Below are 24,235 nucleotides of genomic sequence, written 5' to 3' on the forward strand. Positions count from 1 at the left end.
CCAAGCCCACAGGTCTGGAGCTGGAGCGTGGCCTGGGCAAATCCCCCAGCCACGGGGATGCCAGCAGCCTGGCCCTGGCCGTTGGGCACAAACATATTTACCTTGGACTGACAGCCATGGTGGCATGCAGGCTGTGGCAGCTTGGGGACACTGAGCATCCTCCCACCTGGAGCCCACCAGCCCAGCCCCCGGGGCCAGCTGCAGTCTGGGGCTACACGGAGCCCCCCAGCCAGTGCCCCCAGCCGGGGTCCCACTCTGCTCAGCCACCTGCTTGCTGGAAGCCCCTGCAGGTGTGGACAGAGCGGCCCAGCCGCCTGGGCACACACTGGGGCTTGCGGGTGCCTCGCCAGCACCGGGGGGGGGTCGTACTCACGGCTGCCCCCCTGGATACAGCCCTTGCACCCTTCCGGGTCAGGAGGAGGCTGTGGAGGGGGAGGACTGGCCCTGCCCGGTGTGAGCAGAGGGGTAACCTGCAGGAGCCTCTCCAGGCAGCAGGGTCTGGGGCTCGGCACACTGCCCGGGGGCAGGCGGAGGCCTGGGCAGAGGGCAGGATGAGACCAGGAGGGGCCAGTCAGCCACCACGAATGCAAACACTGCTGGCAACAGGCTGTTGACAGTCCCGAGGCCTCTCGTTTTCCGATGCTCAGAGATAAGAAGCAGCTGCCGGACGCTTCATGCTCCAGGCTGTGTCTGGCACATGCTGTCCTGCCGGCGTGGCTACAGCGCAGCTCAGCTGCCGTAAGGGACGTAGGAAGAGGGTATGCGAGTGCCAGGTGCGCAGGGCTGGTGCAGCGCTGGCTGGTGCAGCCAGCGGGCCCGGCTGGAACATCCCTGCCACCAGATAGCACAGGGCCAGGCAGGGCTCCATGCCACTGGAGGGTCATGGCTGGCTGGGGCAGAGCCCTGCAGCTCCATCACTCTCCTGCTCCACGTTGGCACAGAACAGCACCCGCCAGCCCTGGAAGCGGTGCCGGGGTGGCCCAGGGCACGAGCCAGGCAGCCCCCAGCCCCTCACGAGGAAAGAGGGCTCAGCTTGCCCCATGCTCACCTGCCCATGGCTCTCACACAGAGCCAGGCACAGGAACAAAGCAGCAATGCCAGCCAGCATCATTAGACTTCGTTAAGGTGACAAGTTTTCACTTCTCTGCTGTCCCAGGCTGGCTCTGTTCCGCCTGCTGGAGCCCAATTAGCATTACATCTAGGAGGCAGCTCCCGCAAAGAGGAAGAGGTGGGTAGGCGCCCTTGGCACAGCTCTGCCTGCTCAGCTGAGACAGGGCACAGCTCGGAGCAGGGCTGGCCCAGGGGAGCCAGACCCGCAACTCCCCACCGCATGGGGCTGGGAGGCGCTGGGCACGTGCGCCCTCAGGGCCGGGCCAGGGAAGTTCACAGAACTGGGTGAAGACCCCCGTGCTCCGCACGGTGCCAAGGGGGACCAGCCTTGCTCTCCTCCCTCTGCTCCTGGGGACCTCAGCTCCAAGCCCAAGTCCTCACACAGTGGGAGGGGGCACAGCATGCCCTCCCCGCTCCCCGCCACAAGCAGGACACCAGGCCCTGTGCTTGTTCCACTGTTTATTATATATTAAGACCACAGATATTCCAGTTCTTTGATCCCTCGGGGACACCACGCACAGGGGTGCACAGGGCAGAGGGGCTGGTGCCTGCAGCCCCCACGCGCAGGGCGGTGCAGGGTGAGGGGGGGCCTTGAGGCAGTCTTGGCGTGCTTGGGGCTGGGGTCTGCCCTGGCCTCAGTGCAAGGGGCGGGTGAGGCCGCAGAGTGATGCTGGACGGACGCCCCCACCCGAGGCCAGGTCTGGTGGAGGGTGAGCACAGTGCAGCGGAGGAAGCACCAGGTCCTCAAGCACGCACTGCCTCGCCCCAGCTAGAGCCGGGGGACAGCGGTGCAGCTACCGGCCTGGCCCCAGGTGAGGGCAGGCCAGGCGAGAAGGGCTCCAGCCTGTGCCTGGCCAGCAGGGCAGGGCGGCCAAGTGGCTGGCCCTTGCCCACGGGGTCTGTTCTCTGTCATCATTGGTATGAGGCACAATCCCTGAAGAGCCCAGCAGCCATGGGGCGCCGGTGAGTTTTGGCCAAGCAGAAGCAGGGGGTGTTTGGGGAGGCCAGGAAGCAGAGGAGGGATGCCAGGCTGCCCTGGGGTCAGTGGAGGAGCATGTGGGGCCAGAGGCACTAAGGGAGGACAGGGCCTTGCTGTGCTAAACCTGCATCTCCCCTTGCTGCGGGCAGGAGAGGCTGGGAGCACACCAGTCCCGCACCCTGCTGCCCCCAGCACAGGCCCCGCCGCAGTGTGGTCACTGGCCCCAGCGGCCCCAGTAGGCTCTGTGACCAGGCACGGAGTCAGAAGGCCAGATCCCCCGTCCTCCCCAGGACAGCGCAGTCCTGCTCTGGAGGCCCATAAGAGACAGGGCTGAGGGAGGTAAGGGCAAACTCGTGGCCAGTAGGAAGACAGCAAAAAAAAAAAACCCCAAACGAACAGTGCAGAGGGGACAAGAGGCCCAAGAATATCCCAGAGGTAACAGAGGTGCTGAGAACAGGGGTGAGAGAGGAAAAGGGAGTCTGGGACTGGCTGGCCATAGGCACTGGCAAGGCACGGGAGTGGGGACGAGGGGAAGGGGGGAGTGGCGCTGGCCCCAGACAGCAGAGAGGGGTTCTGGGATCTCAGCGGTGACCCACACGCTCACCCCCGTGGGGCAAGGCAGGATTCTGTCCCTCCTACTCAGGTGATCACTTTAATCCCAAAATATTTGCGCAGCTGTTCCAGGAAGACAAAGGTGAGGATGGTGTGAGGAATGAGCCGGATGGCAGCAGGAATGAAGCCCTAGAAGGGGACAGAGAATGGGGAGAGTCAGTGTGTGCCTGGCCCCGGGCTTCCCCATCAGGGCCAAGGGTGCCCAGCAGCCCAACCCACAGGGAGCGGCATGAGCTTGCAAGCACGGGGGAGCGGCTGACCGGGCATGCAGCACGAGCTCCAAGGAGCTAGGGCCTTGGTGGCAGGCAGAGACTGCCACAGCGGTGAGGGAGGCACTGCAGCCATCGCTGTGCACACAGATCTCAGCATCATGCATCAACCCCTCTGCCCCCAAACACATCAGTGCCGGCATCACCGCTATGTAGGCAGAATCTCAGTAGAAGCCCGGGTCAGATCCCACAGCCCCCGGTTCAGAAGGGGGTTGGACGCTGCCTGGGGAAGATGAGCAGACAGGCTGTAACAGGGAAAATGCCTGACTGGCAGCATCTGGAAGAAACCTCGGGTTTGAAACCCCTTTTCAGGGGCCCTCCCAGGAGTTAGACTGAACATACGGGTGACTGCACCAAGCCCGGGCATGACCAGTGTCTGCTGGTCAGTAACATCCGATGAGTGCTGGAGCACCACTGCCTGTACCTGCATTCCCGCTTGGGAACCCAACGGGTGCAACAAGGCAGCTGCTGCGGTGCCCGGACCCAGGCTGCAAGCCCAGAAGAGGCTAAGGCTTGCAATACTCCAGGGCCAAGCCAGGGACTGGCAGATGGAGGCCTGACGCAGGAAGCAGTCAGGCTGCCGGCAGCAGAGCCTGGAAGGCTCCTGCCCCAGAACTGTTCTGGACCTTAACCTCTGCTCCCAGCCCGGCCCAGTCTCCCCACACTCCACCCTACCAGCCCATCCCATGCATCCCCAGCTAGGTACCTTGTAGAAGGCGAGGGGGCCGAGCTTGGCAGTTTCCATGGCACAGTGGGTAACACCCTGGAGCAAGAGGGAGAGAGATGAGGAGGTGCTGGGAGGCGGAGACCAGTGTGCAAAGGGGACAGGACCAGCAGCAGCGAGGTGGACAGGATGGGCTACTCACCCGGTACTCGCCCTGGGAGTTCATGAGGCGGGTCTTGAGCACGTCCAGGGGCTGGCACAGGAATGTGGCACATCCGCCCTGTGGAGAGTCAGCAGGGGTCAGCAGCACCAGCTCATGGAGGAGACCCAGGTACCAGCAACTGCCACAGTCACTGGTGAGACCCAGAGCCCAGCCTGCGCCCAATTCCACGCTGGGAGCCCCATAGGAGTCTTTGTGCCCGGCCCTGCTTCATCAGAGTCCTGAGAGGCAGCTCTGGCCGCCCCAGCCTGGGGTCCTGAGTCCAGCTGCAGGCAAACCCAGTCCCAGCCCCGCCTCCCCGCACCCAGCCCTGCTCACAGCGATGAAGCTGGCCAGGAAGTGAGTGAAGATGTTGTCTGACAGCAACCCAGTCGTGAGAACCAGCTGCTTGGCCTGGTCATAACAAGAGAGCTGTGGAGACACGGCGTATTAGTGACACGTCCCCCATCCTCGCCGTGCCAGGGACTACGCCTGTCCCTATCCCAGGCACCTGCTGCCCAGCAGAGCTGTCCTACCTGCCCAACGGTGACTAGGGCCCCTCGGCTGGATGCCATCGTAGCTCCCGAGAAGAGTTTCTTCAAGCCCTCTGTGGACAGACAGATTGGGATCAGCACAGTCCTGGGACATTACCCACACTCCCTTCCACCGGGAACCTCCTTCCCTGCCCGGCCTGTGTCTCAGACTCCTCATACAACAGTGCTTAAAACACACAACAGCAAATACGCTGCAGGAAAGGAGAATCCTTCAGAATAGCCCTACTTGTCCCTGCTGCCGTTCATTCCCCTTCCCACCTGCTCCACCCTCTTGTGCTTTTTCATAGTGGCTCCTGGCACTGGAGTGCCTGGCCTGTGCCCCAGCCAGATGCTGTAGAGGTGCCGGGCCCTGCCCTATCCTCGGCTCCTCTGGCCCCATGGCTACCCTCTGTTCCTTCTCCCTGCCCCGGCTGAGCTCCCAGACGGAGCTCCCTGGGCCACTCCTGCCACGGTTTCCCAGTGTCAGCAAGGACACCCCAGGCGGGCTCACCCTACCCCGCCTGGCACAGCCTCACCTTCCTGGAGGACGCGGTACATGCCATCCAGGGCATGGGAATAGCTGGAAGGAGCGAGAGGGGAAGGTGTCAGGGTCTGAGGCTCCCCAGCACCCCGCCAGCACCACCGCCCCAAGGGGGCAGCTCCAGCTTCCGGGGCCGGGGCCACGGCCCCGCCGCCCCCGGGCACGGTACCGCGCCGCCGGTGCGGTGCTGCCCCCCCGCGGCCACACGGACCCCTGGACCCAGGAGCCCCTGCCGCCCGCCCCGCTGCTCCGGCCCCCCGGGAGCCCTGGCCCCACCCGACCCCCCGCCCCGCTGCCCCGGGCCCCCGGGAGCCCTGGACCCCCACTCACTTGCGCCGCAGCGAGGGCGGCTGCTTCACGTCATTCTGCATCCTGTAAGGCAGAGCACCATGGGATGAGGCAGGGGCCAATGCCCCGCTATCCCCCCCCCCAGCACCGGGGGCCCTGGGCAAGCCTGCCCCTGCTCAGGGCAGCGGGCAGAGGCCCAGCAGACGGACTGCGTCACCTGTTTGCAAAGGGACAAGAAAGCTGCCTCCAGCCCCACACTCCCCTGGAGGGTTGCGCAGGGGGCTGGGGCCAGGGGCTGTCACACTGAATGGCAGAACAACTCTGGGCCTTCCAGACACAGAGCTCCCCGCTGGAGTACAAAGTTCCCTGCCGGGACTGGGCTACTAACCACGGGGCAGCCTGGTCAGGAGAGAAGTCAGGAACACGGGGAGTGCCCTACCATCCCAACCGCCGCACGCCAGCCACAAGCCTCCCTCACCAGCAGCACCGGGACATGGGCAGAACTGACCTGACGTTCACCATGTCTGCCGGGGTCCCCACGAACCCGCCAGTGAAACCTGCAGCCAAAGAAGAGCTGGGGTCAGGGAGCTCCTCCAGCCTGAGGGAGCCCAGGGCTGAGGGACCCCCTCCCTTGCTCACCTCCCACCGCACCCAGCAGCACTTTCTGGTAGAAGGGAGGAGGCCCCTGGCTGCCCTGGCCCAAGCGGTCCCTCGCAGTCTCATAGATGGCAAAGCGAGTCAAGGAATATGTCATCTGGAGGAGAGGGAGAATGAGCCGCTGTGCCCTGCTGGGTGCCTGCCTCCTTGGCCCCCATGGCCCAGGGCAGCCCGTCAGCTCCAGCCAGACAGGGAGGGCAGCGCCACGCAGCAGGAGCTCCATGCTGGCCTCAGGGGACCAGAGGCCATTGGGGCACAGGCGGCGCTCACCTGCCGGCACAGCGAGGCACTGAGCCCATTGTAGAGAGCCAGGAAGCCGTCGGTGCGGATCACACGCATCGCCATCCCCATCATCCGCATCTTCACCTCCTGCTGCGTCTGCAGGTGGACCTGGGGCAGAGTCTGGCAGCGTCAGTGCACCAGCCCAGTGCTGGGGCTGGGCAGAAATGGGAGAGCGTAGGGCAGCAGAGCAGGGATGGCCGCTCCGAGTGCTTGTCGGGGTAACTCATTAGCACTTGTGCAGGAGCTTCTGCGCAAACAGCAATAGCTCCAGGCTCCCCCCACCTAAGCAGTACTTGGAAACTGGCCTGGCCCAGCATCAGAGCGGTGGAGGCTGGCAGAAGAGGGAGTGCCGAGGCGCCTGCCCAGCTTGGTGGCCTCAACAGCATGCCCCAAGATGAAGTGGTAGCACCTGCTCCTCCAAAAAAGGCCCTGGGCCGCATTGGGGCAGGGAGGATCCAGAAGCACGTGAGCGAGCGAGCAACCAGTGTGGGTTTGCTCGGAAGGACCAGGACAGGGCCGGTGAATTCATGACCTCCTGCTGCCCTACACCCTTGCCACGTGAGGTGGCAGGCCTCCAGAAGTCACTTCCCCTCCTCCCCAGCCATAGGAATCGCAGAGGCAGGAAGACAACCCTGCAGCCCTGCTCACCAGCTCCGAACTGCTCCCTGCTGCAGCCAGGCACAGCCCGGGCGTCTGGGCGCTCCCCTCCCCACCCGCAGCAGCCCAACGCTTCCCACCATCACCAGAGGAAGCGGCAGTGGGACTGCGCAGGGGCTGGCTGCGACAGAGGAGCTGTGTTGGCTGGTGCCGGAGCACGTTCTGAGTGCACCCGCCCAGCCCCACGCTGCGAAGATCATGTGTGGGTCAAAGGCCCCAGGAGATAAAATTAAAGAGAGCAAATGGCCGCTGGCGGGGGACCAGGCCTGGCTCCCGTTACAGAAGCCCCAGCACGGCCAGGGCGTGGGACACGCAGCAGGACGCTGGGAACAGCCTGTCTCCCGTATGGGGCAGCAGTGGGTGTGTAGGGAAGAGACCCGCCTTCGACCCTGGCAGGCGGATTTTGAACGTCAGGGACCACAGCTCGTAGTGTGCCAGGGAGCTGGGCGAGTGGCTGCTGGACAGCCCGGGGCAGAGGGACTGGGCAGGCAGGCAGGTACGTCAGAGTCACGCCTGGAAGCGCTCCGCTGCCTGCCTGTCCCAGGGCCGCAGGAAGGACAGGCAGGCAGGGGAGGAGCTGGCCAGCACTGCGGTCACTGCCGCAGGGCAGGCAGCCCCGTGGGCAGCCAGTAGCTGTGCAGTGCCGGCTCAGGGGTTCCGGAAGGGGCGCGAGCCCCTTCCGGACAGGCTGGCTGGGGCCTCCTGCCAGGGCCAAGGTCCAGAGGTGCAGCAAAGTGCCCTTGGTCCCCTGCCCTGCAGGCCCTGAGGCCCCTCGTGCTTCCCCATGCCTGGCACCAGCCCCCGCTGCGGGGGGGCTCTGGGCCAAAGGCAGGTCTGCGTTCAATACTCCGGTGTAAACCCTCTGGCAAAAACAGCTGGCTGGCCTGGGCTGCTCACAGCCATGGGGCACACAAGAGCTACGCATCCACGGTGATAGTGCGTGGGGACACAGCCCAAAAGTCACACCCGTCACGCTGGCTCAGAGACAGACACAGACCTAGAGGCATGTGCCAGACTAATTCCCCTTCTTAGCTCCTTGCCAGGGCATCCTACACAAGCTCCCACGGGCTGCCAGCCACCTCCGCTGGGCAGACGGGGCCAGCTGCGCATGGCAACAGGCCGAGCACCAGGGAAGCAGCATCCCCCTGCCAGCACTGGCTCCTCTCCTGGGCCTGCACCCGGCGCATCTTCCCCTCTCTCCATGCGGTGGGGTGGGAAGGGGCTGCCTGTCCCGAGTCTTGTCTATGGGCATGGCCCTGGGCACAGCAGGGCCTGGCCTGGGCTCGCTCTCCCGCTCCCCCTCCACAGCCTGCCCAGCTGCCAGGCTTGTCACTGCTTGGCCGGCGCACAAGGCTCCAGGCAGTGCTGGCATTCACCCCGTCCGTGGGTGCTGGCAGTGCAGGGCTGCGCGCGGCGCTCTTTGTGCGGGAGCGGGAATGCCAGGCCATCCATGGCGCCTAGGTGACATCTTGGCCTGAGGACAGGGAGCCCAGTGGGCCTGCATCCAATGCCGCGGGCCCCAGAGCCACCGCTGTGCGTCAGGGCAGGGTTGGCCAGGGCATCCTCCACGGTCCCTGCACCCCCCAGCCCCCAGAGCCCTCAGCCCCTATCCGTGTCCCCTCAGGCCCACCCCTGTCCCCTCACAAGCCTGCACCTGCCCCTGGGCCAGGCCCACATCCCCTCGGCCCTGTCCCTGTGCCCCCCGCACCCCTGTCCCCTTACCGCCATGCCCCCGGGCCCCACAGCTGCCCCCCGCCCGCCCCTGTCCCCTCACCGCCGTGCGCCCGGGCCCCACAGCCGCCTGTCTCCTCCCCGAGCCCAGGGCCGCGTCCCCGACTGCTCGGTCCCCTCACAACTGCGAACCAGCTCCTCAGAACCGGCACCCCGGCAGCCGTTCCCCGGCCCCTCAGATCCGGTCCCTTGCTGCCGCTCTCCGGCACCTCCGAGCCGCCTCTTCACAACCGTTCCCCGGCCCCTCACAGCCTCTTCCCGGGCTCCCCCGGCCCCTCAGAGCCGCTCCCCGGTCCCCCAGAGCCATTCCCCGGCCTCTCAAAGCCACTCCTGCAGCCGTTTCCCGGCCCTCCAGAGCCGGCTCCTCCGCAGCCGTTCTCCGGCTCCTCAAAACCCGGCCCACAGCCGTTTCCCGGCCTCCCGCAATCGCTCCCGGCCCCTCAGGGTCGCTCCCCAGACCCGTCCCCCCTCCCCGCAGCCTCTCCCCAGCCCCTCAGAACCAGCCCCCAGCCCCTCATAGCCGTCCCCCGGTCCCTCAGAGCCGGCCCCTCACGGCCGTTCCCGCCTCTCGCCCCCCCCCACCTTGAGCAGGTCGAGCGGGTGGGTGCAGCAGGCGGCGCCGCACGACGCGAGGCCGCCGAAGTACCAGCGCGACACGCGCCGCTCCGCCATCGGCGCCGCTCTGCGCTAAGACACGCCCCCGGCCCAACGACACGCCCCCTCCAATAAGCCACGCCCCCCTCCCATGGTACCGAGACTGGGGTCGGCGGGACCGGCGCCGCCGCAACGAGCCCGGGGCATGGTTCCCACCCCCCGGCCGGCTCCACAGACCGAGAAAGGCGCTTCTCTCCGTTAATAATTAATGGTGAATAATTAACAGGGAGCTCAAAACATCCTGTGCAGCAGCTGCAGAGGTGCCGGCACCAAAAATCAGCTTGAGGAGTGGGCTGCTGCCTGGTGTGGTGGGTACCGGGGTACACATGTGGAGCCCAAGGGACAATCAGGCGGGGCTGATTTTTGAGAGATTAACCGTTTTACAGGTCTTTTTTTCGACATTTATGATGGTAGAGTTCATTGCGATGCCGGAACTAGACAGCAGCACCCGCCAAACCGTACAGCATTCTCGCGCCAGATCGCTTTGAGAGAGCATTCCCACCGCACGACTAGGGGACGTCTCGCACTGGGAAACATCCGGACCCGGGCTCAGCAGCGGCCGGTGCCCAGGCAGGCGGCAGCGGGGAAGGCTGCCGTCGCACCAGTCCCTCCGTGGTCAGACGGGGCCTACTCCAGAACCACAGTCCCTCCTGCTGCCTCCAACGCCGCTTTGATCTTCTCTGCTTCCTCCTTGGAGGCGTTAGCCTTGATCTCCTGCGGAAGGGACTCCACCAGCTTCTTTGCCTGCAGGAGGGACAAAGTACGAGACTTGTAAACTGGCTTTCACTAACCGGATTAACAGATTTAGAGCCATGAGCCTGACCTCTGCATAAGCAGACCAGGGAAACTCACCGACTGATCTAAAACCCAAGAGTTTTACTCGAACTACAGCACATCCTGCCAGAAGACATCTAAACCTGATTGCAAGTGACAGCACATCCACTACAGCCCTGGAAGACCTTTTTCAGCAACTATTGGCCCGTAAAGTCCTCCCACCACGTGCACGGTGCTCCCAGAGGTGCAGCCACGCTCCGAGAAGGTGCCTGGACGCACGCAGAGCCACCATGCAATAACCTGCCAAGGCAGCCACCGGCCTGCGCTGGGTCGACTTTTTTTCAGCGCGAATGTTTTCGTTCACATATTTCTGCCAGCAGGGAGGAGAGGCCATCTCAGGGTTTGTACATGGTAAATTGGAGTGAGTTCAGCAGAGGGCCACCAAGATGATCACCAAAGGGGCTGGAGCACTTGCCCTGTGAACAGAAGCTGAGGGAACGGGGCTTGTTCAGCATGGAGATGTTCCCTGTGCAGGAATCCACTGTACTGGGTAAAAAAGAGTTCCAGTACAGACTATGTTTGACAAGACAATCTTGATAGTTTCAGGACTTTTTATACAAAACTATTGGTACTATGCAGTACCGCAATATATAAGGCAAGCTGAAAAGCTGTTGAACCGATTTAAAGGGACTTCCTGCAGCACTGCTGTACGGAAAGGGAAGGCAGCCCAGGAGGATAAGCCCCTGCTGCAGTCAGTTGCTCTTGCTCTTACACCAAGCAGCAGCAACAAAGCTATTTGGCTCCTTAAAAACAAAGCCCGGAGAGGTTCCTACAGTGAAGAGCGGCTGCCAGCTCTCTGCTGTGTGGCACTGCAGGTATTTAGCACCCAACAGATTGACCATCACCGACAGAAAGACAGTTTTGTTGTTTTAATTCATGTTGGGTGCAGTGATGATGTATCTGTGGTGGCAGAAAATGCTTTTTTTGCCAGGGTGAGAAGGTATAGCTGTGCGGTCAAAGCTCGGCAGGGCAGGCATGCCTTCACTCACCAGAGCCCAGGACAGTATCCGGAAAGGAGCCTGTTCTGGCTTGCTGTGATGAGGACAGGCAACACAATTAAGGTTATTCATTTAAGATCCTTGCTCACTAATGCTTAACTTCTGTTCTAAAGCAGCCTCGGTCAATGGAAGCAGCTGTTCAGAGCTCCCAGCAGGAGGAAGAGCAGGGCCCGAGCCAAGCTGGACCTGCACAGCAACAGCCACAGGGCAGAGAGGCAACACGTTCCCAATCCCAGCCGGAGCATACGAGGAGGCCAGCCCAGGGCTGGTGAAGACACGAGGTAAGCGTCTGTTGGGCCAGCTCTGAACAAGCTTTCAGAGGTGCAAACGGACTCGAGTCCGGCTTGCACTGATGACATGCCTGTCTTATCACAGTCGCCTCTGTAGGGCTGACCTGTTCGAGTCACATCAGCACACAATGTTCAAAGATTTTACTAGCAATGCTTTCTTCCAAATCATTAACAGCCTTACACGCCTGTTAACACATGTAAGACAAGAATAGACTCCCTACAAATCTCATTAAAAACACCTCAATTGGATGGCAATAAAATTTACGATAAAAATTTATCAGCTACACTTTGAATACAACCTCTGTAGACAGAACCAACTGTCAGTAGCAGCTTGCGGGGGGAGGGTCTGTGTGTGTCTGTGTGTGTCTGTGTGTGTGTGTGTGTGCCTGTGTGTGTGTCTGTGTGTTAACCAAAATACCAGGTTGGGTAAGGCACACTTGACAGAGTTTACCCACAATAACCCGCATCTACCAACCTTGTACCTGCATCGAAACTGTAACTGGCTTGTCTGACAGGTTCCACATGCTAAGTCACGTTGATTTAGCATTAATTCTCCAGACAGCTTTTAATTATCCGCTGATCATGTCCGTTACAGGGTTTTGGTATTTTAATGTTTGCTTGGGACTGATAATGGATAAACAAATGCCAGACTAACCAAGCTGATAATCAGTTAATTACTCCAGTAGGCCAATTAAACTCATGTCTCTGCCACCAGACTTTCTCTGTTATTGAATTGTTTGTTTTGCAATATATCAATATGAACAGGTCAGAAGATTTTCTGCAAATCCTTCTGATATCCCAGACTACAAATAAGAGCAGATTTTACAATGCTCAACACTTCTTCCTTGCAAGTGGATAAATAGAAAGTGCTACTATTATCCCCAAGATACGAAAGCATCACCCAGTGGAGAACTGAAGCACGCTAAATGCTTCCGCAGTAGCAGTTGTATCACCCATTTTTTGTTCTGAGCCTACATCACTGCTCAAGGGCACAAGCTCAGATGCTGCACAGAACTGTGAAAGGCCCGTCTCCTCCGAGGAAAAAGGAGGAGGCATCACCTACAAAAAGAAGAGCTCTGAAAAGGACTGGAAGCATGGACTGCAAGATGGGTGAATTAGAGAAACTGATCTAAATTCAGAAATACATTGGCCTTGAAAAAGCAAAAAACTTTAGGAGAAGGCAAGCCAAATCCAGCTGTAGCCAGTAATCCTGGCTACTCCCGAGTTCTGCAGGAAAGCTCACAGCAGCTCTTAGCTTTGGAGAAGCTGAAGCTGGCACGGAAGACTTTGAGGTCTTTGCTCTGAGCCTCCTTCTTCATCCCACCGCTTCTGCTAGGGGCTCAGGTGTTTGCCCCACAGCAGAGCTGGAAGGGAATAGCCCTCTCTAAAAAACGCCAGACAAACAGATGCAACCGACTCCTGCTCTACACCTCGTCTGCATCTTTGCACGGAGGCGTGCACACAGGCAGAGTGTTCTCCTACACATGGAAAACCAGGCTCTCTTTTGACCAGAGAACTGAGACCACCGCTTGCAATGTGCTTCAGAACCCGTCCAGGCTTGGGGGTGACACTGCAGGGTGGCCGGAGCCTGGGGCAGCCCCCTCCTCACCTGCACGAGGTTCACTCCTGGCACAAAGTTCTTCACCTCCTTGATCAGCTTCACCTTGTCAGCAGGCTTCAGCTCCGTCAGCCGGACGGTGAAATGCATTTTCTCCTTCTTGAGCGGGACCTCCTCCTCCTCCTGGAAGCCAAAGCTCGGTGAAGACACCCGGCCAGGACCAAGGGCCCTCCTCCCCGCCCCCCCAGGCGTGGGGACCCGCGAGGCCGACACGGAGCCCCCGGGGCCCAACTCCCGACCCCCCGGAGATGCCGGTACCTGCGGAGGCGCCTGAGAGGGCAGGAGGGAGGCAGCCGCCGCCGCCGCCGGCATCACCCCCACGTCCGGGATCTTCAGCGTCTCCTGCAGGAAGAGCAGCGGCACCGGCGGCCGGTGATGCGGCGCACGCGGGCCGGGCCGGGATGAGCCGGGCCGGGCCGAGCCGGGCCGGGCCGGGCCGGGCCGGGCCGTCCCTCGCCACCCACCTTGAGGAGCGCGTTGAGGTCGGCCACCTCCAGCAGCGTCAGCCCCGCGATGTCCCGCACCAGCTGCCGCACCTTGGGCGAGTACTCCTTGGCGGCTGTGTCCAGCGGCGCCCCGGCCAGCGCCTCCGAGCGCCGCGCATGGCCCGTGCCCAGCGCCCGCAGGCCGGCGGGCGGCCCGGCCGCGCCCCAGCGCCAGGCGGGCGGCGGGCGGCGGGGCAGGCGCGGCGGCAGCGCGCGGGCGGCGGGCAGCATGGCGGCCGCAGAGGACACGGCGGCGCTCTGCCCCGCACTCGATGGTCCCGGCGGCCCCCGCGCGGCGCCGGCCGCTCTAGGCCCCGGCGCCTCGTCTCGATAGCGGGGCGGGCGCTCTAGCCGCCGGGTCCGCCGGGACTCGCTCGCCCCGATGGGCCCCGCCGCCGGCAGGGCGGGCGCGGTGCCCGAGCAGGCCCCGGGCCGCTGCCCCCGCGCCCCCAGCACACCAGGCCGCAGCTCGTTCCGAACACTTTATTATCACCATTCGCGCTCGGTCTACCCCGGCGAGGAGGGAGCGGCTGTGCCGCGGGGACGGGGACAGGCCCGGCCCGGCGAGGGGCCCCGGGCCCGGGAGGGCGCTGGCGGGGAACGGGGCTCGGCAGGGGCGGTTCAGGGCGAAGCTGGCGCCGGACGGCGCGGTGCCCGAGGCGACGGGCGCGGGGCGGGGGCCGGCCGGGAGCGCTGCGGACACAACCCCGCCCGGCCAGGCCGAGGGACCCGCAGGCCGAGTTCCCAGGCAGCTCCGGCCCGGCCCGAGGGGCCGCGGGGGCGGCGAGCAAGGGCAGGGCGCGGCAGGAAGGCAGCCCCGGGGAGCGGGGCAGAAGGCTGCTCTCCTGCTGCTGGGTCCCCAGAGCCGCTGCTGGGAGCCAGACATCCCACGTCCCCCCGGCCAGAGACGGCTGCGGGGGGCTGAGAGGGCAGAAGGAGTAGTTGAAGTACAGAAGTGATTCCGGATGAAGAGTAGTGTCAGACGGGATCCCCCCGCTCCCTGCGGCAGAGATCAGTCAAAGGAGATGAGCTGGGCCTCTCCACTGCCCTGGGGCTGCTGCGCGGGGGCAGGCGCCGGCTGGGGCTGTTGCTGCTGGGGGGGCCCTCCCGCAGGTGCCATCTGGAAGAGATGAAGCGGCTTCGTTAGCAAACGCACCCCTCTAGAGCCCCAACCCCCCCCCGGGGCCGGCAGCACTCACCTGTTGGTAGAGGGGCTGCTGCCCGGCCAGGTAGGACTGCTGGGCTGGCAGGCTGCTCAGCGCAGCTTCCTGGCCCGGCAGGGCGGACAGGAGGCCCTGCAGAGTGAGGGGCGGCTGTCAGAAGGGCTGGGGGACACGCAGCGCCCGCAGGGCAGAGGTGAAGGGCCACAGCCTCCGCCAGGCCTCCCCCTTCCCTGCTCATGGCAGCGCAGGCCCAGGAAGGCTCCATGGGCTGGAGACCACCCGACCTTGTCCCCCAGCCATGCCCAAGGGGCCTGTGGGGAGGGGAGTGCTCACCTGCATGCCGTAGGGCTGGTACCCCATGGAGACCGACTGGCTGCCCATGTAGCCCATGGTGCCTGACTGGGGGGCCTGAGAGATGGCCGGGATGCTCTGTGACTGCGAGGCTGCGCTCTGGGGAGGCGGGGTTGGTGAGAGGTGGTGCAGGCAGCAACGGCTCATCTCAAACCAACACCCAGGACCAGCACTGCTCTCCCTGCTCCACTGGAACCAGGGTGTCTTCTTCCCTCTACGCCACGGGGAGCCCAGAACTGGCTCTGACCCCAGCCCACTCCCACAGCAAAAGCAGCAGCAGATCCAGAGATCTGGGATCAACCAGCCACTTCTCCCTCCTGCTCAGAGATCCCGTCACTAAGACGGGGTGAATTGCACCAGCCCCACAGAACGCCCCAGCCCTCGCCCCAGCTGGCTGCAAGCTGCTCTGCTATGGCCTGGGAAGGCTGCCCTCACTTGCCTGGTAGCTCTGCGTTGGAGTTGGCTGGTAGGACGAGTACGCCGGGGTGGTGGTGGGCACCGCCTGCCCCTGCTGAGCCGCCTGCCCGCTGCCTGCCCCCGGCTGGTACATGTAGGCATTCACCATGCTGGGATCTGGGGCGGAGAGGGCAGAGATTGAAGCAACTACCTTGCGCTCAGCCTCCACCCGCATGGGATCAGCTCGCTGACATACCTGTCCCTGTGACAGGCATTGCGGTGTATGGCCCTGTGCCCCCTTGTGCTGCCTGGTTCATGTATACGCTGTGCATGGGAGAGCCCTCCACAGAGCTGGCTGGGCTGAAGGTGCCAGGGAAGCTGGTGGGCCCAGAGGGCTGGTAGATCACCCCACTGGCCGCAGGCATGGCCTGGAGCTGTTGAAGGAAGAAAAGCTTTAGGCCAGGTTCCCTGGGACCTGGCGGGGGGGCTCCAGCCCAGCAGCCATACTTGAGCATAAGGCAGCGAGAAGGCTGGCATCTGGGCTCTCATCTGGATGGTCTGCTTCTGCTGTTCCAGGCGCATCTGCCTCTCCTTCTCCTGCTCCTGCAGTCTCTGGATGGCCAACTGACGCTGCATCTCCAGGTACTCCTGTGGGAACAGGGCCGTGACGGCTAGAAGCCAGGACACTGCAGCATCCCCTCCTGCCAGGGCAGCCGTCCCTGCCAGCCCTGGGCTGGCCCAAGGTGCAGGCAGGCCTGGTGGCTGACGCGGCCCCAGATACCCTGGAAATGCTGCCCTGCCTCACCTGCTTCTTCTGCCTCATGATCTCTAGCTTCTGGGCCAGCTGGATTTGGCGCTGGCGCTCTGCCTCCTCCGCTGCACGGCGCAGCTTCTCCCGATGCTCCTCCCGCAGCGCGTTCAGAGCCCCACGTGCATCCCGGATCTGGGCCAGTTTGTCCTGCAGGCCTTCGTAGTACACTGGGGAGGGAAGAGACAGCCTCAGGGTCCTTCTCGGGGCAGAGCACTCGGACCACCCCTGCACACTGCACTGGCTTCTCTCCAGAGAGGCTGTGCCATGGGAATGTCGAACCCCAGCGCTGGGGAAGCCCCGGCAGCCACCCCGCTCCTCGCCAGGACGCCCTCCCACGCCCTTGGCCATGCAGCTTCCACGTACGCCTGCGCTCGTCCAGCTGGTTGAGCAGCTCCAGCAGCTGGGGGTGCATGTTGTTGATGGACTGGAAGAGGGACAATACGGCAGAGTCATTGGTGATGCTGCGGCCCCGCATGTGGTTGCTCTTCATGCGGTTGACAAACGTGGTGACCGCATTCTGCAGTGCCTTCAGGAACTGCTCGTGGTTCTCCTCAGACTCGCCATTCTGGTACTGCTGCTGGAAGGACAGGGCAGCCAGTCAGCCTCAACTCTCCCGTGCCAAGAGCCAGCAGCAAGCCTGCAAAGCTGCATGACTGGGGTGAACAAAGGAGTCGGGCACTCCTCAGCCCTCAGAAGCTGCCAGACACAGGTCCAGGCCCCCTCTTACCTCAACAACACTGAGCGGGGCGGGGTGGGCTTCCCCAGGCTGAGCAGCTGGCTCTGTGAGGGACAGAGGTGCTGATGGGGTGGGGCTCTTGCGAACTTCCTCTTGTTTCTTCTCCCAGTAGTTGCGGTTCAGGTACCGAGCCAGCTGCCAGAAAGAAAAGGAAGATGAGCATCGCAGCCCCCCTGGGAGTGAGCCTGTGCCGTGGACTAGGTAAGGCCTGGATCCTTACCTCCGGGTCAATGTCCTCAGCCAAGGGAGCAGAGGAATTCTGGAAAGAGAGAAACAGGGAAATCCGGTTCAGAGAAACCAGAGACCCACAGCTCCCACACAGATGTCCTGCTCAGACCTGGCCATGCACAACCACCAGTGCTGAACACCAGCACGAGACTGAAAGGGGACAGCCATCTCCTTCAGCCAGACACATGCTGCAGCTACTGGAAGCAGTGGAGGCACCTAAATACCAGCTGAGTACACACCTTCTTGCTGAAAACACAGTAATGCCGTGAAAGAGCAAGGGATTGAACGGGGCAAATCTTTTCTTTCAGAACAGGGATTAAATCTGACCCAAGCAGGGCAGGCTCAGGCTAGGGAAGTGGCCTGCGTCCAGCCACTTCATGTTCAGGGGCTCCCACGAACGTACCACGGGTGGGGAATAGAGCGTGCTGACCGGGGGGGCTGATGAGGTGACGGGTGTGGGCTCAGCCTTCGGATACATGGAGTAGGTTGTTTTCTGCCTCTGCAAAAGAGGAAAAATCAGTCAACTCAGGGACTGGCCAGACTCCTCCAAATCACCCAGTAAGCAACAGACTGGGCACACTGGGTGGGTGAGGCTCCTAGCGATGGCCAGGCATGGCCAGCAGACCCAGCCTCATGCTTTGTACAATTCCCGCAGGCCAGCATGCCCCAGGGCTTGCAGCTCAGGCACAGCCTGCTTCCAAGATTTGGGACTGCAACACTGCATGTGCCTGGCTCTGCTTTCACCCTCTCATTCCACAGGCCCTGTGACTCGCTCACACCAGGACATGGATCTAGACATCTGTTACCGCACAGCTAGGAGATGCCCAGGACATCTGGGCTGTAAGGCAACAACCACTCCCAGATGCCAAGCAGGCACAAACCATTCTCTCCTTCTCCTCAGCCTCCGACTGAGATAAGGCAATAGCTAGTTGGAGCTCTTCCTCCTCTTGCAGAGCTGTCTCATCACGCTTTGGAGGCAGCTGCGAGCAGAAAGATGAGGAGGTGCTCAGTAAAGGGATCAACATGCAGGTCAGGATCACTAGATCACCTACAGGGCAGCCACTCACCTGGGACTGCTGAGAGAGAGGGCTGGTCAGGTACTCGGGGGGCAATTCGGAGGTGGCAGCAGTTTTACCCTCAGCTTTCCTGTAGTCAGAAAGAGGTGACAGTGCAGACTGAATGCTCCTTCCTTCGCACTGGAGCCCCAGCTCTGCACAACATTACAGCTGTAAACCCCGTTCCCAGGAAGGAAGGGAACCCAGCCCAGCCTGTGCAGCTTGGGAAACCCTTGCTCTGGTCTGCAGACAGGTGGCTCCATGCCAAGCTTCTCCCCTCACAGTCCCAGCAGGCAAAGAAACACACCACAAAGGGTACTGACTTGTTGAGATGCTCGTAACAGGGCTCACAGACTCTCACTTCCTTCTCAATCCCAAACTTGGGGATGGTGGAATACTTGGAGGAGCATTTGCCACAGAAGATCTGCCCACAGGCCCTGCAATGATGCTGCAAAGGATGGGAGACATCAGTGCGGTAGCAAGACTCTCCTTCACCATTAGACAACATCACTCAGACACTCCTGGCACTTCCCTGCCAGCAGCCAGGGAACACGGTCCAGCCCCGACACAGTTCCACACAGGCTCAGGGAGTCTTGCAAATCCCGGGGGGCTGTGCAGGACCAGGGAACCCAGCGGGGCAGGAGCGGCACCCACCTTCCGTGTCACAACACCAAACTGCACTCGACATCTGTGACACTCCTCAGCATCGACCCAGTCTGGAGCCTGTCAGGGTTAAGGAAACTTGTGTAAGGAGGGCCTCAAGGAGAGTGTCTCCACTGAGCCTTTCAGGAGCTCCTACGGCTAGCCAAGGTGCTCCCACGAATGGGGGAGACTGGAAGCATTTGCAGCTCAACAGGAAATATTAATTCCGCAAGTTATCTGCTCTCATGTAACTAGAGACTGTGATGCTTTCCCAGTCAGCAAAAGATTTTCTAGGAACGTGTCTGCACAGCAATCGCTTTAGCAATGCCCTGCTACCACATTCAGACTGCCATGCTGCTGGAAGGCCACCAAGTAGGGTAAGATGAGCCTAACTCCCTGTCCTGGTCAAGTCTCCCCTCCCTCTGGTAGTTTTAGGCTAAATTGCTGTACACCACCCCAGAACTACCCGTGTGACAGCTGGGAGCGGTATGCACCCAGCAAGGTCTCTAATCTACATCAAACGGAGGAATGCAAGAACTGAAGGTTTAGTAAGAAGGAGACAGGAGAGCAAGGTCTGTCCTGCAGTGCCAACTCCCTCCCCAGCAGAGCTCACCCTTTCTGCAGCGAACATGGCATCACTCTCTTTGAACTCCGGGAACACATGACCTGCAGGAGAAGTGAGAGTCCCGTTGTGAAAGGACTCCTCCGCACAGGGAGGCTGTGGTGCCTACAGCCTCGTGCTGTAGGTCACAGCCACACGTCAGATCCAGCTCAGCATGCCTGCCTTGACCAGCCTGACCATTATCTTACTCTGACACAACTAACAGCAATCTTCCTCCTGCAGGAGGCCAGAGGGCAATGCTCGCACAGCACTTGCTGCTGTCTGCGAAGTACTGGGCTCTCAGCCACGCTCTCGAAAGCACAGGACAATCCCCTATTGGGATATTACAGGTTTTACCTGTAAGGGACATCAGGGCCCTTTGGATAAGGCTTATTTCTCAAGACCTTGAACTCAGCATGGTGGGGAAAAAAGCCCACTGTGTGGGCAGGCAGGGCTTTGAGTCTCACCCCTTGAATGGCAGGAGTGTGGCAACACTGGCTTGGCAGGGGACCGAGACCTCCAGGCTTTGCCACTGCCCATGGAGGTTCTGGTGCACAGAAAGTGGCAGAGACAGCAGTGTGTCCCTTCCCTCACAGGGAACGCTCCCATCCCCAGGACAAGGGAAAGTGCCATACTGACACTCTGTCAGAAAGCAGGAGCCTGGACCCATCCTGGAGGTACTAATGAAAGCCTGGGAGGAAGGAACCGCCCCACTGTAAATCCCTTCCTAGAGGACATGCTGATTTGCTGCCAGTTTCCTGAAGAACATTTGCAGCTCCTGCTTTTCAGGTCTCACTGCCAACCTTTAGCTGCTAGCTGGGCTGGAGGCCCAGAGCAAGGCAGCCCCCAATCCTGGGACAATGGGGCTGTCCTCCCTCTGCAGCAGGATTCAGTCACTCCAAGAGGTTCATCAGGTATCGGGCACCAAGAAAAAGCTCAGTATTGCAAATCAGATTTTGCTAACACCAGGCAGGGTCCTGACACCTATTCCTTCTCCTGCAATGCTCCTCCAGAGCAGAGCTGCTTGGCCAATTCTCCATCCACCTTTGCCTACAGAGTCCTCACCTTCAACCTTCATTATCTGGTAGGTGTCCTGCACCACCTTGTACTTAGGCTCATTGCGGAAGGCGTGAGCCCAGGCCTGGATAAGGTACAGGATCTTACTGCGGACGCTTGTCTCCACTTGCCTCTGCGCAGAAAGGGAGGAGAAAAAAAAAAGTCTGAGAAAAAGACCTTGAAACCTAAAGGATGGTGTGAATCCCCCAGAAGAGAAGGCAGAAATACCATTCATGGAAAGAGAGACTTTAGAGTACTTGTGCAAGGTAAGACCTGTCAGAAAGCTGCAATAAGAACAATTCACAGCAAGGACTACACACTCCTCCAGCTTCCCCACTCCCCCCCTCCAGCACAAACAAGAAAATGTCCTTCAGAGCAGCACAGACCAACTTGAAAAGGGGTGTGGTTATGATGCTTTGAGAAAACACCCATAGAGACTCACACAGTCGCTCCCCGGGGCAGGCACAAGCACTGGCCTGCCCAACATCTCGCAAGAGTTGCTCATCCCGCACTCAGAAAATTGCAGGACCTACAGCTACCCAGCCGGGGAGAACAGCACAGTCCGCCTCACCCAAGCGCTGACAGAGCACCACAAGCTCACAGCTGGAGGGTGTCGGTGTCAGGCTGTCAGCACCTCCAGCCCCGAGACTCCTGCCCAAGAATACCCAAAGCTACCTCGGGACGTGACACAGTAAGGACAGCTGGGAAGCCTGCCCTTTGGAGGCAGGGATGGTTGTATCGCAGTTCAAGGAGCCGGAGGAAACTTGGCAAGCCTGTTCCTATCCCAGCCAGCCTCCGAGAGCAGCCCTGTCATCAGCTGACCAAATCATCACGCATTCACACGACTGGCTGCTCCAGAAATCCCCCGGGAAGTGGAGAAGCATTGTAAAGCTCCTATTTCAGCCAAGAGCTTGGCCCACACAGCGTGACTTACTGACAATTCCTGGAGCTCCAAACTCCTAGATTTGGCAAAATCCTGCATTCCACAAATGTCACAGCCCTGAACCTCATCTGAACTAAGACCATTTTATCAGCATTGGACATTCACAAGCAGTAAAGTTTCAAGTGTAGGAGGAGAATGGGTCTGCAGCAGTTATGAAACTACCGAGGCAGACAAGGACTGGAGAGAACCACAAAATCTCTTGATCTGATCTCCTCAGCGCTCGGAGTGGCTGTGCTACTGTACCTGGCTGTCACATTGCGGCAGTGCTCCTATTGCAGCAGAAGATCCTGCCTGGAGCCTGAGTCAGCCCTAACAGGAAGGTGACAGGAGAGAGACGCCCGGCTACGGTGTGCGAGATGATGGGACTCGCACAGCTCATTCACCAAATATCTGGGTCATCCGGTCGTCTATTTCTGGCAGAAGATGGAGGCTGTAAGGAAGGAACAGCGCTACTCTAACAAGCTCTTGTCTGGGCATTGCTGTTCTGGGGCTGGGAGCTGGAGACAGAAGTTCCCATTTCCACTTCACTTGTGGAAGTCTCCAGTCCAAGGACACACGGAGCTCCTGCAGGCATCATGGTATATCACACTGGCAAGCGATAGCTTGTCAGTGAAAACAGCCAGGTCTAGATCCTGCAAAGCTCCTCAAACAATTCCACAGGCTAATGAAATGGGCACAATAAAGAGGACGCTTCTGCCAGTTTTTACCTTGCTGCTTACCTTCCTGTGTGTACTGTACTACAGGAGGGAATTCACCACTGCTCAGGTCCTTGGTGCAACTGCCAGACCACCATCTCCATTTTTTGCTGTCTCAAGTCAAGCAAAGCGTTGCACCCAGGAGCATTTACCATGAAATGGTCTAGGCCTTTGCAGCATATTCCTACCCCACTTCACGGAATAGCCAAACATTACCTTTGCTCTCAGGACATCTTCTCTCCCTAGCACGCACTCCTTAGCTCCCTACATTCCTCCCTTCACATCATGCAATACAGTTTGGTCTTTTCTGCCATTTCCAAACAGTTTCCTTTCTGTTCCTTACACAAAAGCAATGAAAGACAGGATGCACACGTTTTCTCCTTCTGCTGCTTCTCTTACAAGCTCATTCAAAAACAATAGTAGAATAACACATATTTACCTTGAGTATTTCCTTCAGTTCCTCCATAGTCTGTTTATTGGCCACCTCGTCATGGACTGTTTGGCCACAGTTTTTAACCACCGACTCCATGACCTGCAAGGGCAAAGGACAATATTAGCTTGCTGCTCTCTTCCTTCTCTGCGGCCCCCAGTGAGTCCCAGCACACGTTACAGGTTACTGCAGCCAGCACACTAAGACGGAGGCACTATTTAAGCGATGAGTTGCATTAGGGCAGTGTCAGTCAAGCCAGAGAAATCCACACCGCCATGCTGGAGAGTTAGCTACGCTTCAACTGCACGGTGGCCTTTGTACCTCTGCTATTTAGAGACAGACCCCCAGGCACAGTGTCTCGAGTTCCAGCTCTGTCTGTTTCTAACTCCGAGACGGAATTAAAGAACGAAAACCATGGTCTGCTGATCAGTCACGAAACCTCTGTGCTAGAGCCAGGAGAAGGCAAACTCCAAGCCGTGACTCCGCCACTCTGCGGGCAGGGCAGAGAACGCTATGCAGACTGCGCAGCCGAGAGGCACGCTTCTAAAAGACGGGAAGTTCCCGGCCTGCGAGCCGGGCCCCTGCAGTGCTCACGGTTTGGGCTGACGTTACCTCCAGAGCGTAGAGTGCCACGTGGGGATTCTTGTCATTGACTTTCTTCTTGATAGCACTGACGGCGTATTTTGCTCTGCGTAAGGAAAGAGAGTACAGGTCCTCAGGTAATCAAGAATCCGAGGGGAGATTCCACCTGCTGCTGATAATCTGCTAACCCCCACCCTAACACAAGGCTACAGTTAGCTCACGGTCTACGCGATTCCCCCGAGGCAAACTGGGAAGAGAAGGAATAAGCACATTCAAGCTTGAGTTTTTCTGAGGATTTCAGGCCAGAGGTAACCTGCAACTCCTGAGGTCAGGGAAGTACCTCAACACATCCCGGCGTACTGTACTGCCTTTCCAAGGCTTTGCTCAGGGGGGATAACAAGACGCGTGCTACCGCAGGCTGACGGGTCCGAGACTCTCGCGCTTCACCTTGCGAAGACAAGGGGAGCTGCGCTTATGGCACATCCAAAAGCCGAAGAGCACTTACTGGGTGTCTCCCTGGCGGATCATGTCGCAGATCTGCAGGATGGATTCCCAGTCCGTTTCCAGCAGAAGCTGGCTCGTAGCTTTATCTGCAAGGAATAAACCTATTAGGCTGCTTTAGGCAGTTCTGATTATCCCGGCTCTGCTCTGCGACCACCGCTGCGTTTGCAGGAAGGCTCCCCGGATGCCGGCGATGCCACAGACCCAAGCACTCGAGGATACAAATCCTGATTTTTCCCGGAACGCGGCAGCTCTTCCCCTTCAGATGCCCCAGGGCGCTCGGTACCCTCGGACCCGCCGCACCAGCTCCTGCGGGCCCGGCACCACCCGCCCGCCCGAGCGGCACCAAGCCTTAGCACCGAGCCTCGGCCCCCGCTCGGGCAGCGCTGTGCCTGGCGGCGGCCCGCAGCCCCGGGCCCACCCCGGCTCCCAAGGCCGAGCGCTGCGGACCTCGGCCCGGCCGGGAGGCGCGTCCCCCTGCGCGGCCCGGCTCCCGCCCCGCCCGCCGCGCCGAGGGGAGGCTGCGGCCGGTACCGAGGAGCCGCTCGAAGGTGCCGCCGCCGCGCCCCATAGTGTCCCCCGCCGCCGGCCTGGCCTGGCCTGCCCTGCCCCCCCGCCGGCGCTTCCGCTTCCGGCTTCCGACA

General features: G+C 60.7%; 3 protein-coding genes across 10 annotated transcripts; all 3 read right to left on the reverse strand.

Annotated features, from left to right (window-relative positions):
• Positions 1 to 1,554: 1,554 nt before the first annotated feature.
• SLC25A10 (solute carrier family 25 member 10) lies at positions 1,555 to 9,205 on the reverse strand. The gene is made up of 11 exons (XM_075169235.1): positions 9,105 to 9,205; positions 6,123 to 6,242; positions 5,835 to 5,949; positions 5,704 to 5,752; positions 5,238 to 5,279; positions 4,903 to 4,946; positions 4,370 to 4,440; positions 4,173 to 4,265; positions 3,837 to 3,914; positions 3,677 to 3,733; positions 1,555 to 2,830 (listed from the first exon to the last, which is right to left on the reverse strand). Exons 1-11 carry the CDS (start codon positions 9,192 to 9,194, stop codon positions 2,729 to 2,731), a joined length of 861 nt encoding a protein of 286 aa, XP_075025336.1. The 5' UTR covers positions 9,195 to 9,205; the 3' UTR covers positions 1,555 to 2,728.
• A 349-nt stretch (positions 9,206 to 9,554) lies between these two features.
• MRPL12 (mitochondrial ribosomal protein L12) lies at positions 9,555 to 13,647 on the reverse strand. 2 transcript variants are annotated; one of them, XM_075169256.1, is made up of 4 exons: positions 13,381 to 13,647; positions 13,175 to 13,258; positions 12,908 to 13,039; positions 9,555 to 9,920 (listed from the first exon to the last, which is right to left on the reverse strand). In XM_075169256.1, exons 1-4 carry the CDS (start codon positions 13,630 to 13,632, stop codon positions 9,804 to 9,806), a joined length of 585 nt encoding a protein of 194 aa, XP_075025357.1. In that variant the 5' UTR covers positions 13,633 to 13,647; the 3' UTR covers positions 9,555 to 9,803. The 2 variants fall into 2 exon arrangements, with proteins under 2 accessions (XP_075025357.1, XP_075025358.1); XM_075169257.1 differs by lacking the exon at positions 13,175 to 13,258.
• Positions 13,648 to 13,870: 223 nt separating this feature from the next.
• Positions 13,871 to 24,227, reverse strand: HGS (hepatocyte growth factor-regulated tyrosine kinase substrate). Of its 7 annotated transcripts, none has more exons than XM_075169249.1 (21): positions 24,126 to 24,227; positions 23,596 to 23,680; positions 23,121 to 23,196; positions 22,518 to 22,610; positions 20,450 to 20,573; positions 19,397 to 19,449; positions 18,796 to 18,864; positions 18,465 to 18,589; positions 18,154 to 18,232; positions 17,968 to 18,066; positions 17,490 to 17,585; positions 17,079 to 17,117; positions 16,850 to 16,993; positions 16,486 to 16,696; positions 16,117 to 16,289; positions 15,819 to 15,959; positions 15,568 to 15,745; positions 15,355 to 15,488; positions 14,898 to 15,014; positions 14,601 to 14,696; positions 13,871 to 14,521 (listed from the first exon to the last, which is right to left on the reverse strand). In XM_075169249.1, exons 1-21 carry the CDS (start codon positions 24,160 to 24,162, stop codon positions 14,414 to 14,416), a joined length of 2,277 nt encoding a protein of 758 aa, XP_075025350.1. In that variant the 5' UTR covers positions 24,163 to 24,227; the 3' UTR covers positions 13,871 to 14,413. The 7 variants fall into 7 exon arrangements, with proteins under 7 accessions (XP_075025350.1, XP_075025349.1, XP_075025351.1 ...); XM_075169248.1 differs by having other exon boundaries at positions 16,486 to 16,699; XM_075169250.1 differs by lacking the exon at positions 17,968 to 18,066 and having other exon boundaries at positions 16,486 to 16,699.
• Positions 24,228 to 24,235: the final 8 nt, after the last annotated feature.

This window comes from Calonectris borealis, chromosome 20 (genome assembly GCF_964195595.1).
Source record: "Calonectris borealis chromosome 20, bCalBor7.hap1.2, whole genome shotgun sequence".
Classification (NCBI taxonomy): Eukaryota; Metazoa; Chordata; class Aves; order Procellariiformes; family Procellariidae; genus Calonectris; species Calonectris borealis.

Coding starts and splice junctions, on each gene's coding strand:
- SLC25A10 (XM_075169235.1), bottom strand. CDS start 9,194: ATGGCGGAGCGGCGCGTGTCGCGCTGGTACTTCGGCGGCCTCGCGTCG. Junction 5,753..5,834: donor GCTGCTGGGTGCGGTGGGAG/GTGAGCAAGGGA, acceptor CTTTGGCTGCAG/GTTTCACTGGCGGGTTCGTG. Junction 4,947..5,237: donor CCGCCCTCGCTGCGGCGCAA/GTGAGTGGGGGT, acceptor CGCTCCTTCCAG/CTATTCCCATGCCCTGGATG.
- MRPL12 (XM_075169256.1), bottom strand. CDS start 13,632: ATGCTGCCCGCCGCCCGCGCGCTGCCGCCGCGCCTGCCCCGCCGCCCG. Junction 13,040..13,174: donor CCTCTCAGGCGCCTCCGCAG/GTACCGGCATCT, acceptor TTTGGCTTCCAG/GAGGAGGAGGAGGTCCCGCT. Junction 9,921..12,907: donor CAGGAGTGAACCTCGTGCAG/GTGAGGAGGGGG, acceptor TCCCTCCTGCAG/GCAAAGAAGCTGGTGGAGTC.
- HGS (XM_075169247.1), bottom strand. CDS start 24,162: ATGGGGCGCGGCGGCGGCACCTTCGAGCGGCTCCTCG. Junction 23,681..24,125: donor CACCTTCGAGCGGCTCCTCG/GTACCGGCCGCA, acceptor TATTCCTTGCAG/ATAAAGCTACGAGCCAGCTT. Junction 18,865..19,396: donor CCATGTTCGCTGCAGAAAGG/GTGAGCTCTGCT, acceptor TAACCCTGACAG/GCTCCAGACTGGGTCGATGC.